Genomic DNA, 18,655 nt, shown 5'->3' on the forward strand with positions numbered 1-18,655 from the left:
TAAGAGACACAATACTTTTGCTCTCTTTCATAAGAATAAAATTTTTAATGGATGACAAGTAAGTATATGTCGATTCTTGTCATTGTGGAAACTAAACTACATTATGAAATGTTCAGGAAAACTTGTACAGTGTGAGGACATGGTGAATTGCAATCTTTCTCTTTGTCAGGCTGGCCGCTCCTACCCTTACGGTAACCATCACAACCCAGATGATTGGTGAGAATGGAAGAAAGAAATCAATTCTACAGAGGAAAAATTTGGGGTCCATAGTCTTCTTGTGATCTGAGCCTACGTCTCTTTCACTCAAAAGTACTTTCTGTTTTCCACTTCCCCAAATCACTTTCTGCGCAAAATGACTTATAGTAAGGGCCTATGAAATCAGTCAATAATATAAATTGGCAAGGAACAGTGGCAAAGTTGAGAATGTTCATTGTGTATTGTGACTCAAAATTAAGCAGACATTGCACAGCAAAGGAAATTGTCAACAAACTGAAAAGACAACCTACAGAATGGAAGAACATATTTGCTAACAATGCAACTGACAAAGGATTAATTTCCAAAATATACAAATAGCTCTAAAATTCATATATTAAAAACAATCTAATCAAAAATGGGCAGAAGACCTAAAAAGACATTTCTCCAAAGGAGAGCTACAGATGGCCAACAGGCATATGAGAAAATGCTCACCATCACTAATAATTAGAGAAATGCACATCAAAACTACAAGATATCACCTCACACTGGCAGAATGGCCATCATCAAAAGTCTACAAACAGTAAATGTTGGAGAGGGTGTGGAGAAAAGGGAACCCTCCTACACTGTTGGTGGGAGTGTAAATTGGTGAAACCACCTTGGAGAACAGTATGAAGGTTCCTTGAAAAACTAAAAGTAGAGTTACCATATGATCCAGCAATCCCACTCCAGGGCATACATCCAGAGGAAACTTCCATTTGAAAAAAACACATGCACTGCACCCATACAGTGTTCACAGTGGCACTATTTACAATCGCCAAGACATGTAAGCAACCTAAGTGTCCATCCATAGATGAATGGATAAAGAAAGGCTTCCCAGGTGGCCCAGTGGCAAAGAATCTGCCTGCCAGTGCAGGAGGTGCAAGAAACCTGGGCTCCATCCCTGGGTCGGGAAGATCCCCCAGAAGAGGAAATGGTCACCCACCCCAGTATTCTTGCCTGGAGAATCCCATGGACAGAAGGGGAAGATCCCCCAGAAGAGGAAATGGTCACCCACTCCAATATTCTTGCCTGGAGAATCCCATGGACAGAAGGGGAAGATCCCCCAGAAGAGGAAATGGTCACCCACTCCAGTATTCTTGCCTGCAGAATCCCATGGACAGAGGAGCCTGGCGGGCTACAGTCCATGGGGTTCACAAAGATTTGGACACAACTGAACGACTGAGTACACACACACATCCCAGGTGGTTCTGTGGTTAAGAATCCGCCTGTCGGTGCAGGAGACGCGGGTTCAGTACCTGATCCGGGAGGATCCCACACGCCAAGGAGCAACTAGGCCTGTGCGCTGTAACTACTGAGCCCACATGCAAAACTACTGAAGCCCGAGCACTCTGGAGCCCGTACTCTGCAGCAAGAGAAGCCACTGCAATGAGAAGCCCGTGCACCGCACCTAGAAAGGGGCTCGTACAGCAAGGAAGGCTCAGCACAGCCAAAAATAAATAAATATTTTTATAATTTAGATACAAAAAAAGAATCTGACAGAATTTGACCTGCTAAAATTACAGAAGAGAAATCAACAGGGGTGATAAGTGCTCCAGAAGGGAATGAAAGACTAATCAAGGTCTTGGATATTTTTACCAAAAAAAAAAAAAATTATGACTATGCTGTGAAAATTAGTGTGAATTGAAGTGTGGACTATAACTACCATATAGATTGTATTCCTCCTGAATTAACAGTCTGTTTTTGGAGAATTTGCACATAATTTCAATTACAAACTCGGTGGCATTAGATAGAAAATCTGTCATAATTTTGAAGTTCATTTTTCAAAATAAAGTCCTAATCATTTTTCACTCTTCACTCTGAAATGTTGATCCTTATTTTAAATAGATTTATTTCAAGTGATTACTTTTAACACTTATTATCCTCAGACGATGAGGGCATAAATCAAAGAGCTTTATTAAATTAGAGTATTTTAAGGATTTGATATTACCAAATACTTGGTGATTTAATCATAAAAGGATCACTAACCAGCAAAACCTGCATCTTTCTCTACATCTCAGTGATAATATTGATAACAAAGTCACCACTCCAAGTCTGTCCCCTTCAAACTCATACGATATCTCAGTTGTCTGACATAAAAAGCCAGATTTGATTTGGATTTCAAGGTCAGGCCAGGCCCCACGTGCTTAACCTACACAAATACCTTCTCCTCTGTGCTGGCTTCTTGTTAAAATAAAAGATGCAGGGACTTTCCTGGCAGTCTAGCAGTTAAGACTCTGCACTGCCAATGCAGCGGGACATGAGTTCAATCCCTGGGTGGGGAACTATGATCCCACATGCCACACAGTGCAGCCAAAAAGATTTTTAAAAATAAAAAAAGTCCTAAAATAAAGTTGAGAGTCCCATTATTTCAAACTCGTCTCCATTTCTATAAAATGAAAATAACAAGAAATTTAAAAACCTGAAGATCTACAGATTTCTATGTTGCATGAAGTGAACTGAAGTGAAGTCACTCAGTCGTGTCCGACTCTTTGCGACCCCGTGGACTGTAGCCCGCCAGGCTTCTCTGTCCATGGGATCCTCCAAGCAAGAATACTGGAGTGGGACGCCATTTCCTTCTCCATGGGATCTTCCCAACCCAGGGATCAAACCTGGGTCGCCTGCATTGCAGGCAGACACTTTATCCTCTGAGCCACCTATGTTGCATAAACACTGTATAAATTGAGTGAATAAATACTGAGTCCTCTCCAGACACACATACACACACACACATACACACAATCACACATACACACAACACACACATTCATATACACTCTCAAATGGAAGTACTGCTAAAGCAGATACATTTCCTGTCTCATTCACAGGTAATGATGATTTAAAACCATGAAGTATGACTTACAATAAGAATTCACAAATGCAAACACCTACAAACCCACTCTGGGGCTAGGTGCAAACAAATACGCATAAATTTGTTGGCAGCAGGAGCTGTGACAACCTGGAGAACCCATCCCATCCATGTGGGAATGGGGTGGCTCCAGATCTTTTCAGATCTGAAAGTGAAAATCTAAATTTGCATGCAAAACTTTACAAGATGTATACCTTTTTAACAATGACTGTGGCCAAAACAGAATATATTGCCAGTAGGAACAAAAATGGATTAAGACCCCTAAAGAGAGAAATTTGGCAGTATCTAGCAGAATTGAATGTGCCTTTACCCTTTGACCCCCAAGCCCACTTCTAGTTCCCAGCTGCAAGAGTTCAAGAAATTATATCCTCGCAAGACTTTCTTTCAAAACACTGGAATAACCCTCATGTCCATCCAAAGGGTCTGTGAATGCATCTTGCATTACTATGTAACATAATATATACCTTGTTGTTGTTTAGTCACTAAGTTGTGTCCAGCTGTTTCGCGACCACATGGACCGTAGCCCTCCAGGCTCCTCTGTCTGTGAGACTCTTGCCTCTTCCCAGGCAAGACTTCTGGAATGAGTTGCCTTTTCCTTCTCCAGGTTATCTTCCCAGATCAGGGCTCAAACTAGAATCTCCTGCATTGGCAGGCACATTCTTTACCACTGAGCCATGTGGCAAGCCCAGTATATACCTATGCAGCATAAAAATGAATGTGAACATCTACTGCTGTGGAGTGTGTCCAGGATACATTACTTATTTTATTTAATTTTAGCTACGCTGGGTCTTTGTCACCCCAAGGGCTCTTTGCGGCACATAGAGGCTTCTCTTTCGTAGCGCAAGGGCTCTAGAGCACATGGGCTCAGTAGTCGCGGTTTGAGGGCATAGCTTCCCTGCAGCAGGTGGGATCTTAGTTCCCGAACCAGGGATCGAACCAGAGTCCCCTGGATTGCAAAGCAGATTTTTAACCACTGGACCATGAGGAAAGTCCCCAGGATATATTACTTCAAGTTCAGAAAAGTATATATAGTATGAAAACTTTTGTGTAAGGAAGGTAAAATATAAATTACATAGAACACACTCAAATACAACCATACACATACATGGGCTTAATTTATATATATATATATAAATGTGCATTTTTCTTTTCCAAAAGAAACAGTGGAAGGGTAAACCAAAAACAAATAAACTAATTACCTGTGAGGAGGGTGATCAGCAGAAATAAATCTTGACCTCTCCATGTAACTTGGTTTTTGGTTCTAGGTTTAGAACCATAAATGTTTCTTCCTCTTTAAAAAAAAAAAAGCTTAAAAATCCTTTTCAAAACCTGAAATAAACAAACCTAACTCTGTACCAAGTTGATGGCATAACCAAGAAAAGAAGCATTATTTCAAGTGATTTTGAAACACTGTATTTTGACCCCATACTGTTAGTGGGAGAGAAAACACATACTCAGAAGGAACTTGTAAACGACATTCAGCGTGATTCTCATAAGTAGTGATACTGGCAGTGGTATAAAGGATTAATTTAACATAGTTAGAAACCAAGATTTCAGCATAATAAGATGTAACTATAAAATCAAAGAAAAGTACATTCTAAATGTTTACTTGAAAATGAACTGATTTTTTTCCCTTTCAGAAAAGACTTATTTCCTCTCTTTGTCAACTGAAAGGCTAGAAACAATGACAAATTAGTAACCACAAACAGTCCTAGCACCCAGATTCTGGGCTCCAAGAAGCATCTCTCTAGGACTTCCTGGAGAAATCTCTGAGGTCTGAAGCAGGAAATGAATGGGAGAACCCTGAGATAGCTTGTTTCATCTCAAGCAAAACTGCTATTAAAAGAGAGAAGGGGGACTTCCCTCGTGGTCCAGTAGTTATGATTCCGCGCTCCCACTGCAGGGGGCAAGGGTTCGACCCCTGTCTGAGAACTAAGGTCCCACATGCCACGCGGTGCAGCCACCCCCTCCAAAATAAATGTTTCTAATTCTTAAAAATTAAAATTTTAAAAAAGAGAGAAAAAGGTCCTATCAAAATGACACAGGGACTAACTTGATGGGGTCCCCACTGGACAAAGAGAGTACAGTTTGACCATCAAAAACGAAAATAAGGGGCACTTCCCTGGCAGTCCAGTGGTTAGGATTCCACACTTTCACTGCAGGGAGCACAGGTTTGATCCCTAATCGGGGAACTAAGATCCTGCTTGCTCTGCAGTCTAAATAAATAAATAAATTGCAAATAAATAAATTCTTTATGGAACTTCTCTGTGGTCCAGTGGTTAAGACTTCTCCTTGCAAGGCAAGGAATGGATGTTCAATACCTGGTCAGGGAACTAAGGTTCCTCATGCCATTAGGTATGGCAAAAAAGAAAAAAGAAAGTTCTACAATCTATTGAAGCACACAAAATATATTAAAATATATATGTAGCTAAAAATACTGCAAAGAAAAGAAAATCTCATTGGTTACTTGTGTGGGTTGCTAGTGTCAGCCAAATCATTAGTTAGAAAATCGATAGAAGGCAGGACTCAGGTATTTATTCTGTTTGTCCAACATGGGCCATGTTTTAGGACAACCAAACAGTAGATGGAGAAGGCAATGGCACCCCACTCCAGTACTCTTGCCTGGAAAATCCCATGGACAGAGGAGCCTGGTGGGCTGCAGTCCATGGGGTCGAGAAGAGTCAGACACGACTGAGCGACTTCACTTTCGCTTTTCACTTTCATGCATTGGAGAAAGAAATGGCAACCCACTCCAGTGTTCTTGCCTGGAGAATCCCAGGGATGGGGGAGCCTGGTGGGCTGCCGTCTATGGGGTTGCACAGAGTCAGACACGACTGAAGCGACTTAGCAACAGCAGCAGTAGCAGCAAACAGTAGATGAAGAAAAGATATTCTTGATAAAGAGTCAGCCAACAGATGCAGAAGTGATAGAAAAATAGGAGACTGCCATTTTGCCATCCAAATGAACCAATGAATCCAGAACTCATCAATGACTGCTAAAGCCATCAGATGAGAGACTGAGGCAGAACCCTTATCAATTAGATTTTCATCACAGAAGTTTTCATACCTGTGCCAAGGCAGACTTCCAAAACCATATCACAGCAAAAAAAATTAACCGTAATTCCTTCTGTTCATCAAATAAATAATCGATGATAGAATTTTTTGGATTGTCTACCAAATACATGTTTTTTTAAGAGTTTGTCAAAATCCAGATCCGAACACGGACAACAGATCACTTCCTGTTCATGCTGATCTTGAGTGTCTTTTAAGCTACAATTTCTCCCCTCTTTTCTTCTAGAAGGAAGTTGTTCTGTTCAGTTTTCCATATTCTGGATTTTGCAGACTTGTTCTGAATAGTGTGATTTTTTAATATTTAGTTAGTTATTTGGCTGTGCCAGGTGTTAGTTGCAGCACGCAGGATCTAGTTCCCTGACCATGGATCAAACCTGGGCCCCCTGCACTGGAGCGTGGAGTTTTAGCCACTGGACCACCAGAGAAGTCCCTGAAGAGTTTGATTTGACATATTTCTCTGATTCCATATTTCTATAAATTGGTGGTTACACTTAAGAGCTTGATTTGACTCTTGAAGCTTATCTTTTGGGCAGCAATATTTCACAGGTGGGACTTTGGATAATAACATTGGCCATAATGGCATAGTTTTACTCTGTCTCTCTGCATATAAAAACAGAGAAACTAGGGTAGCAAAAACAAAAAATATTACACCATCTCAAAAAAACAAAGAAACAAGAAATCAAGCGGGGGACAAACCACTGGTGTCTGGATGACCCATTTAGTACCAGCACCTCTGACAGAAAAAGGAAAAGGCAACAGTGGGACTTCCCTGGTGGTCCAGTGGCTAAGACTCCACACTCCCAGCACAGGAGGCCAGGTTTGATCCCTGGTCAGGGAACCAGATCCTGCATGCTGCAACTAAAGATCCCACAAGCCACAACTATGACCTAGAGCAACCAAATAAAGAAAAAAAAAAAAAAAAGGCAGCAGGGCCACTGCAGGGTCTGAAGCAGAATCCCAATGCGGTCAACAAGCTCTTCACCGAGGAGCAGAAAGCTGGCCAGTTTGAGAGCAGCAACTGAGAGGCGTCCTGCATGGTAGAAGGTGGTGTTTCAGGGACCACCAGAAACTCGAGCATCTTTATCTCGTGAATACAGGAAATTAACAAGCATCTAAGCTGGCCATTCATGCCCTTCAAACTCCATGTGTTGCAACCCTAACCCTCAGGGTGGCTGTATTTGGAGAAGGAGCCTACAGGAAGGCTTCTGAAAGTTCAGGACACTAAACTCCCAAAAACAAGCGAGAGAAAGAGATTATGGTGGAAACTCATATAAGACAGTTTCTGAAAGCAAAAGAAGATAAGTAAATAATGTACAATGAAATGATGCCAGAAAAATACCTCCTCTAGAAAAGATTAAAACTATAACCTTAATATTTCAAAATGAGTAAAAATTATGAAAATAATGTAAGATATTAAATAAATAAGTCTAGCCCCCAAAGAGAAGTTTGACATTTCCTTTTTAAAAATTTTTATTTAAGTATGGCTGATTTACAATGTTGTGTTAATTTCTGCTGTACAGCAAAGTGATTCAGTTACACACACACACACACACACATATTTGTTTTCAGATTCTTTTCCATTATGGCTTATCACAGGATATTGAATATAATAATTTCCTGTGCTACACAGTATATGACTTTGTTGTTTATCAGTCCTGTATATAATAGTTTACATCTGCTAACCCCAAACTCCCAATTCATCCCTCCCTCACTGCCCTCCCCCTTGGTAATCAGTCTGTTGTCTGTTTCATAGATATGTTCATTTGCATCATATTTTAGATTCCATATATAAGTGATATCATATTTGTCTTTCTCTTTCTGGCTTACTTCACTTAGTACGATAATCCCTAGGTCTATCCAAGTCCCTGCAAATGGGACAATGCCTTTTTAAGACACAATGATTTTTATAAACTGCAACCAGACAACCCCCTGCCCATTTCTAAGGAAAAAAAAAGGTTCAAACCATATATATACAAAAATGTTCATGCAGTTATTTTAAAAAATGTGAACATGTTGGTTCTTAGCAATTATTTGAAAAGTACATAGTCATTTTTAATACAATGTATGACAGGGTAAATGATTACCCCCAAAGCCATCCCACACCTCTAACAGAACCCTAAATTTGTTCTGGATCTAAGTCAGTCCCATTTCTTTCCAAGTACCCTCTTTTGTATCTCCCACAGCAGAGCAAAAAGCTCTGAGGGACTCCACCTGTGTGCTCCAAACCCAGGCTCTGAATCAGCAGTGAGTCATAGGGACAGCGTTTCTAATGCCAGTGAGGGTGGGGACAAGAACATTGCTTCTGGAGTCAAGCATCAGGGGCAAAGGGTCTAGATGAAAGCCTAGAGGAAGTGATGGTCAGAGAAAGTGATGACTGAGGTGGGAACCAGAGAAGTTTTTTGGTTTTGTTCTGTTTTTCTTTAAGTTTCATTATTTATTTATTTGCGGCTGCGCTTGGTCTTCGTTGCCGCATGGGCTTTTCTCCAGTTTTAGCAAGTGGGGCTTACTCTCTAGTTGCTGTGTGTGGGCTTCTCATTTCAGTGTCTTCTTTTGTTTCTGAGCACAGGCTCTAGGCTCACAGGCTTCAGCAGCTGCAGCACGAGCTCAGCAGTTGCGGCTCTAGAGCACAGGCCCAATAGTTGTGGCACACCAGCTTAGTTGCTCCAGCATGTGGGATCTTCCCAGGCGAAGGATCGAACTTGTGTCTCCTGCATGGGCAGGTGGATTCTTTACCACTTAGCCACCCAGCAAAGTCCTGTTTTTTTTTTTGGCCGCACTACGCAGTGTGTGGGATCTCACTTCCCTGATCAGGGATCGAACCTGTTCCTCCTGCAGTGGAAGCACAGTTTCAATCGTTGGACCACCAGGGAAGTCCCCGGAACTAGAGTTTTAAGTCACCATTTTATGAGTAGTTCTGTGTTATAACAAAATTTACCTGCTAACACGATCCCAGCAGTATAGGGGAAATCATGAAAACTCAGGGAACAAGACTCCTCAAATTTCCTAGCTACTCATTCTTCTTCAGTATGCTCAGTGGAGAAAGGAACAGGCCACCTCGGCCCCACTATTTAATTACTGGCAATTATTAATAAAAGGTACAAATACACCTGTAATGGCAAAACTACTGACAAAAGGAAACTAGTGAGCTCCCATCTTTTTTTTTTTTTTTGCAATTTAAGCTTTCAATTTCCTATCCTCATGGCAATTTTCTTTGATTTGCTCTACTTTTCTCCTAGATCTTCTCCCTATAAATCCAATCCCATCACCAGTCAATATTTTCTGAGCTCTGATTGGAGCGTAACACAATATGAATATTTAAAAAGGAGGTAAAAGTATACATCTCACTTTGAGTATCTCTGGAATTCAAGTATCTCTAAAAACACAAAATATGAATTCACAGAACATGTGGCAGCAAGGAAACTATTTCAGTAAATGTGTTTAATTCAGCAGGGACTATTACATGTGCATCTTGCGTCATGTCAGACACTGGGGATACAAAGTTGAGGATAATATGGCAAAACAAATGCAAAAGATTCTTAAAATAATTTTTGATTTTCCACCCATCCGCAAAACTTGAAATTTAGAGGGACTTCCCTGGTGGTCCAGTGACTAAGACTCTGCCTTCCCGAGGCAGGGGGCCTGGGTTTGACCCCTTGTCAGGGAACTAGATCCCACATGCTTCAACCAAGAAGTTGTATGCCCAAACTAAAGATCCCACATACTACAACTAAGGCCCAGTGCAGACAAATAGACAACTTTTTAAGTTAAAATTTAGAAACATGAAAGTTTTAGTAGTACACGGAGATGAAAAGACATGTGAGTTCAGTGTATTTGCAAATAAGAGCCAGACTCATTCTGAAAACCAAAAGATGAGCAAAGAAACATAATCTGACCAAATGGAATAATGTGTCTGACAATGGGATGGCCTGTCCATGCTGTGGGTTACTAGGTAATTATTGAAAGTGGCCTAAAACCACCTGATGTAGAAAAGCCCCTAGGAGAAAGTGGAAAATGGTCATGAAACATTATTATAGTATAATCCCACTCTTTGAGGAAACATTTGAAATATCAACAAAATGTTGACAACAATTACCTCTAAAGAGTAAGTGGAAAATGTGGTGGCTGTGTATGTTTTAACTGTTTAAATCCCTGAACTTTTAATACAGAAAGTATGTGACATTTTTCCCTTTGGCGGAAATAAAAAAGCAAATGTTACTCACCCCCAGACTGCCCATCAGTTCACTTTACCAGTGTTGTCTAGAACACTCTTCCTAACAGTTTGGTTTCCCATTTTTCATGCCTGCTGCTGCCGCCGCTAAGTCACTTCAGTCGTGTCCGACTCTGTGTGACCCCATAGACGGCAGCCCACCAGGCTCCCCCGTCCCTGGGATTCTCCAGGCAAGAACACTGAAGTGGGTTGCCATTTCCTTCTCCAATGCATGAAAGTGAAAAGTGAAAGGGAAGTCGCTCAGTCGTGTCTGACTCTTCGCGATCCCATGGACTGCAGTCCACCAGGCTCCTCTGTCCATGGGATTTTCCAGGCAAGAGTACTGGAGTGGGTGCCATCGCCTTCTCCGTTTACAGCAATCTCTCCTAACCACAGTTGTCTGTAAACTAACTGGCCTTGAATTCAGAACTTCAAATAGGTTTAAGTGTCACCCTTACTGCTTGGGGAAACACCTTAATTTTCCACCCCTTCCTCTTAAGGAGAAAACTTCTTTACAAAAGATATGGAGTTAACCTGTGTCCATTGACAGATGAATGGATAAGGAAAATGTAGTGTGTACACTATATATACATATATACAATGGAAAATTGTTTAGCCTTAAAAAAAAGATGGAAATCCTGTCATTTACAACATGAATGAGCTGCAAGGACATTATGCTCAGTGAAGTAAGCCAAAGACAGAAAGACAAGTAGTACAGGGCAATAGTCCTGTGTGGAAGATGAAAAAAGTTGAACTCACAAGCAGAGTAGGAAGGTGGTTGCCAGGGTAAGGGAGTGGTGCAGGAGGGGGAGATGGAGAAGTGTTAGTCAAAGGGCACAAAGTTTCAGTTATGCTGGATAAATGAGGTGTGGAGACCCAAGGTACAGTATGGTGACTGTACTTATTAATACTGTATTGTTAAGATTGAAATGTGCTAACAGAGTAATCCAAAATGTTCTCACTAGACATAAAAAAATAACTCTAAGGTGATGGACTTGTTGAATAGCTTGACTGTGGTAACCATCTCATATGGTGTATCAAAACATCACAGGGCAAACCATAAACACAATTTGTGTCAATTATGTTTCAGTGAAGTTAGGGAAAGAAAATGGTTAAAAAAGATGCCTGGAATTCCTTGTGGATATTTATTGTTTTCGCTGAGATGCTTGCTGTATGAACATGTAACCATGCCGTCATCCTCCATTTTCTGAAATACTGCAGCAAAAAGTCAAGAGTGGACTTGAGTGGGGCAAGGCTGGATTGTCACTTGGCCCTGGGCACCCACTGCTGCTGCCAATGGGATTTCTAAAAGGCCACTCTGACCCTTCTCCATTGGCTGTGTGTTGTGTTCTGAGTGTGGGCTCTATGAACGGGCTTGAAAACCCCTATGAGCCTCCAGCCACCCCGCATCCTGGGCCTCCACGCCCACTCTCTAGCCACATCCTCTGCCCTGGAGTTTTGCTCCCTTTACCTCAAGTACTTCTCTCTCAGGATACCTTCAGATCACAGGCCTCCCTTCCAGGTCTCGAAGAGATTCTTGTCATGCTTTCAAGGCACTGTCTAAGCTTCCATCTTAACACTCACTACAGTCATGACATTTCTGCAGACGCCTGACTGCCCATTTCCCAAAATGAAAGCTGCAAGGCCAGCATTACACCCCAGGGCCTGGAGCCCAGAATCTAGGGAGTGAACTGCCCGTGTTAGAAAGACACTGCTTATCTGGAATGGCATCTACTTTGCTTCTTAAAGGCAAGGAACTGAAAACTCAATGGAAGGATCTTCTTCTACCTAGGATCTAACAGACCTATCATCTAACAGAAATGTCCTAATCTAACGATTCATATCTGGCAGATCCTGATGGACCACTTTCCCCACTCCTTTAAGGAAACAACCTGGAATAAATGGATAAAAGGTAATGCAAACTACAAATCCTAAGAGGGAAATACTTCAATACCAGACTGTAATGGCATAAAATCCTCCCTGCCACTTCCTACCCCATTCCCAACAATCCCACCCCTCATCTCCAACCCATGAACTCCTTTCCTCCTCAGGGGTGAGAGATTTAAGACACACAAGTGAGCAAGATGGGGGTTCCCTGGTGGCTCAGATGGTAAAGAATCCACCTGCAATGCTGGAAACCAGGGTTCAATCCCTGGGTTGGAAAGATCCCCTGGAGGGCATGGCAACAACCCACAGTATTTCTGCCTGGAGAATTCCCATGGACGGAGTAACCTGGAGTGCTACAGTCCCTGGGGTTGCAGAGTTGAACACGACTGAGCAACTAAGCACCTCACAGCAAGATATAGTCCTTGCCCTCACGACAATTAGACTAGTAATGTCAAATGCAAATTTACTGTTCTGACCAGAGCTGAGGCAGCTCAGGGACACGGCCACAGCAGGGACCCTTCTTGCTGTTCACTTGAGTAGGGTCTGACTCTGCAACCCTATCAACTGCAGTACACCAGGCTTCTTTCACTATCACCCACTTTGCTCGAACTCACATCCATTAAGTCAGTGATGCTATCCAGCCATCTCATCCTGTCATCCACTTCTCCTGCCCTCAACCTTTCCCAGCATTACAGTCTTTTCCAGCGAGTTGGCTCTTCACATCAGGCGGCCAAAGTGTTCAGTCCTTCCAATGAATATTCAGGGTTGATTTCCTTTAGGATTGACTGGTTTGATCTTCTTGCAGTCCAAGGGACTCAAAGAGTCCTCCACAATTCAAATCTGTCAAGGGACACTTGAGCCAATTTAACACATGAGTGAGCTATAAAAGAACTGCAGCACCAATCAAGTATACTTCAGTAGGTACAGGTTCTAGAAACAAACTAAAGCCTGGAATGACAAGGGACCTAGCAGGCAAAGCTGCCAAGGCTAACTCAGAGCCCTAACTAGAGATAAGATACAAACAGCCAGGGTCTTTTCATCCCCCAAATGGCTTTAAGTTTGCAGGTTAACACACATAGCATTTTGTTAGCAGTGCTTGCCTGACACATGATTTTAGGATGAGTCCCAAGTTGTTCTACCAAGGAGGTTGCCTGCAGCCCCAACACAAGTGAAGGCATCTTCAAAAGACACGGTCAGTTTCAGATGTACAACTGGCAAGTCATACCAATTTTAACCCACATGCTCATTACTATTTCTTGAAGTCATTTTTTCTTTGCAAAATACAAATTCTCACTATGAGAATCTGATGCACAAGATCAGCCAGAAAATTGGTCTTTGCAAGTCTAACACATTTTTGGAAATCTCTGCCCTTTCCTAGATACTCTGAGATCAATAGGACCAAAAGGGTTTCTTAAAAATTGGCCAAGACACATCACAAAACTGCTTTCACAAACACTTCGTGATTACTTTTACCAGTTTTAATAAGCTAATACCAACTTGGCTTTTAATTGCAGGCTCCTCCCATTACACACCAGATGTGAAATTGAAGGGAACATTTCCCCATTTGTGTGAACTAGACAGAGAAATGCATTCCCCACAAGGTAATTAACACCAGATGATCCAGAAAATCCAGGCAAAGTAGAAGCAATATATTTTGCAATTTTCTTCCAAGAATGACTCAAATTCTCTCCCACCTCCAAGTAGCTCCCAAAATTTTACTGTTACATTTAGGCTTCAGAGTATTAGTCATACTGGCATTCTACATATGGTTACAAATACATATCCCTCATGTATCTCAATGAAAGATTTCATCTGATCATGGAAACTTTGTATCTGTTAAAGTCTGGTTTTCAACTGAATATAGCATAGTATATACATCAATTCAAATCTATAAGTCAATCTATTAATATTTATTCAATATTTTAACAAATTAAAATGTATCCAATTTTATCCTTTAGTCTATTTTTCCATATACTTAAAAGGGATTCGTCCCTACTTTTAGGTAGCAAAGTAATCATTTAAGGATAACTGGACATGTAAAGAACTCTGGTAAACTGAACTATATAGTACAGTAGTACTTACAAGAGGAAAATAGCTCGTCTTGATTTCTAATTGCTACAGTATGGTGTCAGTGAGATCAAACTCAGGCAAGACAGACCCAATTCATGTTTACATGTGAAACCATACAACGTTAAGTGGTTAATCTACTCAAAGTCTGGCAGTCTGTTCACATCACTGAGAGGCTTTCCTAAGACCTACTTTTCTGCTGCATCATCCTGAAGTGTTCTTGCACCACCCAGAAAAATTCTCTGGGGAGAGAAAAATCATCAAAGCTGTGATATATCCACCGAAATCCTTAATCTTTGATAACCTTTAAAGCTTGGGAGTACTTAACAGCAGGTAAACATGGAACATCTTCTAGAATGCCAACTTTACATTAAAAATGTAACATCAAAAAACAAAAAAGTAAATGCACAATTATATTCATATTTAACAGATGAGATGTCCCTCAAGTTCCTGCAACCATCTGTACGATTTCACTGGACTCTGACAAGCTCTACATTAGAAAATGGTTACTTCTGCCATAAAATGCAAATATAATTAAAGTATCTGTTTGAAACATCTGAAACAGGTACCACCTTTGACAGGTCACATAAATCTCATCCCTAGGTGACACTACCTAAGCCCAAAGGCAGGTGGGGCAGGTGTTATTTTAGCCTAACTATTGATAGTATTTACACCTCTTATCAAATACAATACTGTTGACTTGTCATTACGTTTGTGTGAAATGATTCAAGTATACAGAAAATTAGAAGCATTTAACCTGACTTCAAGTTAAGTGGTAATAGCAAAGGCAATTCAAATAGTAACATGGCACAACTTTCCCTGTTAGCGGTTTTAAAATGCTCATTTAAACAAGGGATGAGTTCACTTGCTTAGATATTTGAAATACAACTTTATTCTGATTCTAAACGAAAAGGAATGGGAATGACAGTAACAAACAAGATTCCACCTCTCAATATTGTCATGTGACTATAGCAGTCTTATATTTGAAACTCAAGGAGGAAACAACTGTGTTCCAAAACACCTAAATATGCAGGTCCAAAAAATGAAGGTATTTTTTTTTAACTGCCACATTCACTCCAAAGCCCATCCATCTCCTTCAGCATCCAAAGATTAAGCACATGTTCTGCTTAGCTATATAATAAAGTGGCAAACACGCTGCACCACTGACATCACAGGACAGTTGCCTATAAAACTAGACTTCTGACGCTGGGCCCCAGCTTCACTTTCTCACAGGTCATCATCTTCATCCGGGAGAGCAGTTGTCTGAGCAACCTAGATAAAGAGATGGAAATGTTACAATGCTCCAGATGAAAAGCACCCGGAATCTAAAAGCACTCATCACTGAGACATAAACATCATACCTCTAAATCGTGCTCGTACTGTGCTGCCAAGGCTGGGTCCATGACCACCTCTGGCGGGGCAAGAGCAGGCATGGCGACAAACTCCAAGTTAGGGTCTCCAATCAGTTTTCTAGCAAGCCAGAGGAAGGGCTTTTCAAAGTTGTAGTTACTTTTGGCAGAAATGTCATAGTACTGTTCAAAAGAATGGTAAGTTAATTTTAAAAACCCACACATCAGAAACATCAACAAATCACTTTAATGGACTAACATCATAATTTTAACTAAAGGATTATAATTCTATAAGCTGTAGAAAACATACCTGAAGATTCTTCTTTCGGTGGAAGACAATTGACTTTGCCTTAACCTTTCTGTCCTTAATATCCACTTTGTTGCCACACAACACAATTGGGATGTTCTCACACACTCGTACCAGATCTCTATGCCAGTTAGGCACATTCTTGTAAGTAACTCTTGATGTTACGTCAAACATTATAATGGCACACTGAGCTGAAAGAAACATTTACAGTGATCAGTGCATGCCTACAAATTTACTACATCAAGAAAAATGCTTACCATATTTATCTTTCCATCTGCAATACTTCATAAACTGTCTCAGCCTCAGAATGCATCTAAAGTCGATCAATGATAAACCACCATTTCAGAATTCACCTCCCATATTCTGAGTATCTAGAAATCTATCCTTTGAAAAACACAGCCATGATAAAGCTGGCAAGCATAATGTATTATGGATTTTTAACTAACGAGTTTGGGGCTGGGGAAGGGGAGAAGACCCTTGCATAAATACGTACTCAAGTAAAAGCAAAAGACATGGAAAGATTTCCAACAATTTTCATCAAATGAGCAAGAGTGTTAGCTGAGTATTCTGTACAACTTTTTTGCTCGGTATAGCAAGCATTTGTTTTCTTTGCTTTTTTAAATCTAAAATCAAGCATTAAAAAAAAAAAAAAAAACGAACAACTCTGCAAAACCTAGTACAATTAAAGAGAAATCAGTTGGTCTTATAACAGCATTTTACAAGATACAAAGCCTAGCTCCTCTGGCCCAGTATCAAATGGGTCGTTGTTGTCTTAGTCCCTAAGTGATGTCTGACACTTTTGCAACCCCATGGACTAGCCCACCAGGATCCTCTGTCCATGGGAACTCCCAGGCAAGGAAACTGGACTGGTTTGCCATTTCCTTCCTGACCCAGGGATCGAACTTGTGTCTCCTGCATTGGCAGGAGAGTTCTTTACCACTAAGCCACCAAGGAAGCCCATCAAATGGTTCACTATCTTTTTAATGGAGTGCACAAGAAATAATTATTGACAATCACCAAAACGCATGCCCAAACATAAACTCTCAAATACTGAAGCTGTAGCAACAACTGTCTGTTGCTTATTGTCAAGTTAAGAGTCTCAACTTAGACTATATAGTGTATTTCACAACAGTGCCTATCATGACACAAGCATGCATCAATCAAATGCCACAAGACAACTTTCACAAAATTTTCTTCCCCTCAAATGGTCAACTCCCTGGAGTCAGTACATGTTTTGAATTGAACTGAATCACACAATTTCCAAATCAATCAGTATTACCAACGTCTTTACTTGAGTAGATCTATTCCTAAGTAACCTTGGAGACTAAGGTACAAATCCTCTCAAAAACTTGTTACAAATCAGATACCTACCTTGTATATAATAACCATCTCTCAGTCCACCAAATTTCTCCTGACCAGCTGTATCCCATACATTGAACTTAATAGGTCCTCTGTTGGTATGGAACACAAGAGGATGGACCTCAACACCCAAGGTAGCTGGAACATAAGAACTGCAAGTTAGTCAAAGAACTCAAACATTTCACACACATGTCCACAAATGGTTCCCCCCACATACCTACATACTTCTTCTCAAATTCACCAGTCAGATGACGCTTCACGAATGTAGTTTTTCCAGTACCACCATCACCAACCAGAACAAGCTGTCGGAAACCAAATTTTTGAAATAAACACCAAAACATGTAACACTTCAGGACCCCAGGATTATGACGCTGTTAAGATTTTCTGGACAATTTAACTTTCACAACAGAAGTTTATGTACTACCTAAGTACATTTACAACAAAGAATCTTAATCAAGCGGCCCTGTCCCATCTAACGAACGACTCGAATCAGCGAAACTTTCTGAGCCCTGCTTCCCTGTCCGCAGGGTGGGGCCAGCACCCCCATCTCGTTATCGGGGGACCGAAGGCACTGCCGCAGCACGAGCACGTTGGCTGACGAAGCAGGCCGTCCGCACGCACTTGCGGTCATAAAGGAGATACCGCAAGTAAGACCTTCTGCAATAGAGTGCCCCCCAAAGCTGCCTCTCCTTCAGAGCCCTTCGTGTTCACTGCAGCACACCCCCAACTCACGAGCGTTACCTACTTTGAACTGAACTTGGGGTTCTCCTTGGGCAGCCATCGCGATGTTACTGCGAGGAAAGGAGAAAGAAATAAGGCCCGCTGCACGGCGGCGCGGGCCGGGGGCCGCATGGCCAGACCCGCCCCACGTGCCCAGGCCCACAAAGGCCTCCACCGAGGAGCCCGGCCGCCCGCACCCCACCTCCTACCCCCAGTACACACACATGCGGGTGGGCGGGGGCCGAGACTGCGATGGCGATGGTGGCATCGCTCTCCGGCCGGACTCCGCGGCCGCCGGATCGTGGCGCGCACCCGCTCGAAGCGGAGACCGGGCGGAGCGGAGGCCCGCTCGGCGTGGAGGCAGACGCACGGAAAGCGCCTGGTCACCGCCAGCGGCCAGGCCGCGCCGTCCTGTCCGCCCCACGGCCCTCCCCACGGCCGCCCTTCGGCCCTCCGCCCGGCCGCATCTCCCCTCCTCCCAAGCGGCCGGTACGCCGACCACCCCTCCGCACCGACAGTCCGCTCGACCCACCGCGGCTCGCGTCCCGGCGCCCTCACGGCCTCCGCGGCAGGGGAGAGAGGAAAACT

The 18,655-nt window shown here is 42.1% G+C and overlaps 1 protein-coding gene across 1 annotated transcript; it reads right to left on the reverse strand.

Moving 5' to 3' along the window:
* Positions 1-14,244: 14,244 nt before the first annotated feature.
* Positions 14,245-18,138, reverse strand: RAN (RAN, member RAS oncogene family). The gene is made up of 6 exons (XM_052654504.1): positions 18,093-18,138; positions 17,565-17,649; positions 17,360-17,485; positions 15,992-16,179; positions 15,694-15,864; positions 14,245-15,604 (listed from the first exon to the last, which is right to left on the reverse strand). Exons 1-6 carry the CDS (start codon positions 18,126-18,128, stop codon positions 15,560-15,562), a joined length of 651 nt encoding a protein of 216 aa, XP_052510464.1. The 5' UTR covers positions 18,129-18,138; the 3' UTR covers positions 14,245-15,559.
* Between the last annotated feature and the right edge of the window lie 517 nt (positions 18,139-18,655).

Source organism: Budorcas taxicolor, chromosome 17, assembly GCF_023091745.1.
Source record: "Budorcas taxicolor isolate Tak-1 chromosome 17, Takin1.1, whole genome shotgun sequence".
Taxonomy (NCBI): Eukaryota; Metazoa; Chordata; class Mammalia; order Artiodactyla; family Bovidae; genus Budorcas; species Budorcas taxicolor.

What these genes read in the sequence shown, in the direction of transcription:
- RAN (XM_052654504.1), bottom strand. Translation starts at nt 18,128, where the DNA reads ATGGCTGCCCAAGGAGAACCCCAAGTTCAGTTCAAA. An exon ending in AACCCCAAGTTCAGTTCAAA is followed by an intron (nt 17,650 to 18,092) that starts GTAGGTAACGCT and finishes GGTTTCCGACAG; the next exon opens with CTTGTTCTGGTTGGTGATGG. An exon ending in ACCGAAAGAAGAATCTTCAG is followed by an intron (nt 15,865 to 15,991) that starts GTATGTTTTCTA and finishes TCTTTTGAACAG; the next exon opens with TACTATGACATTTCTGCCAA.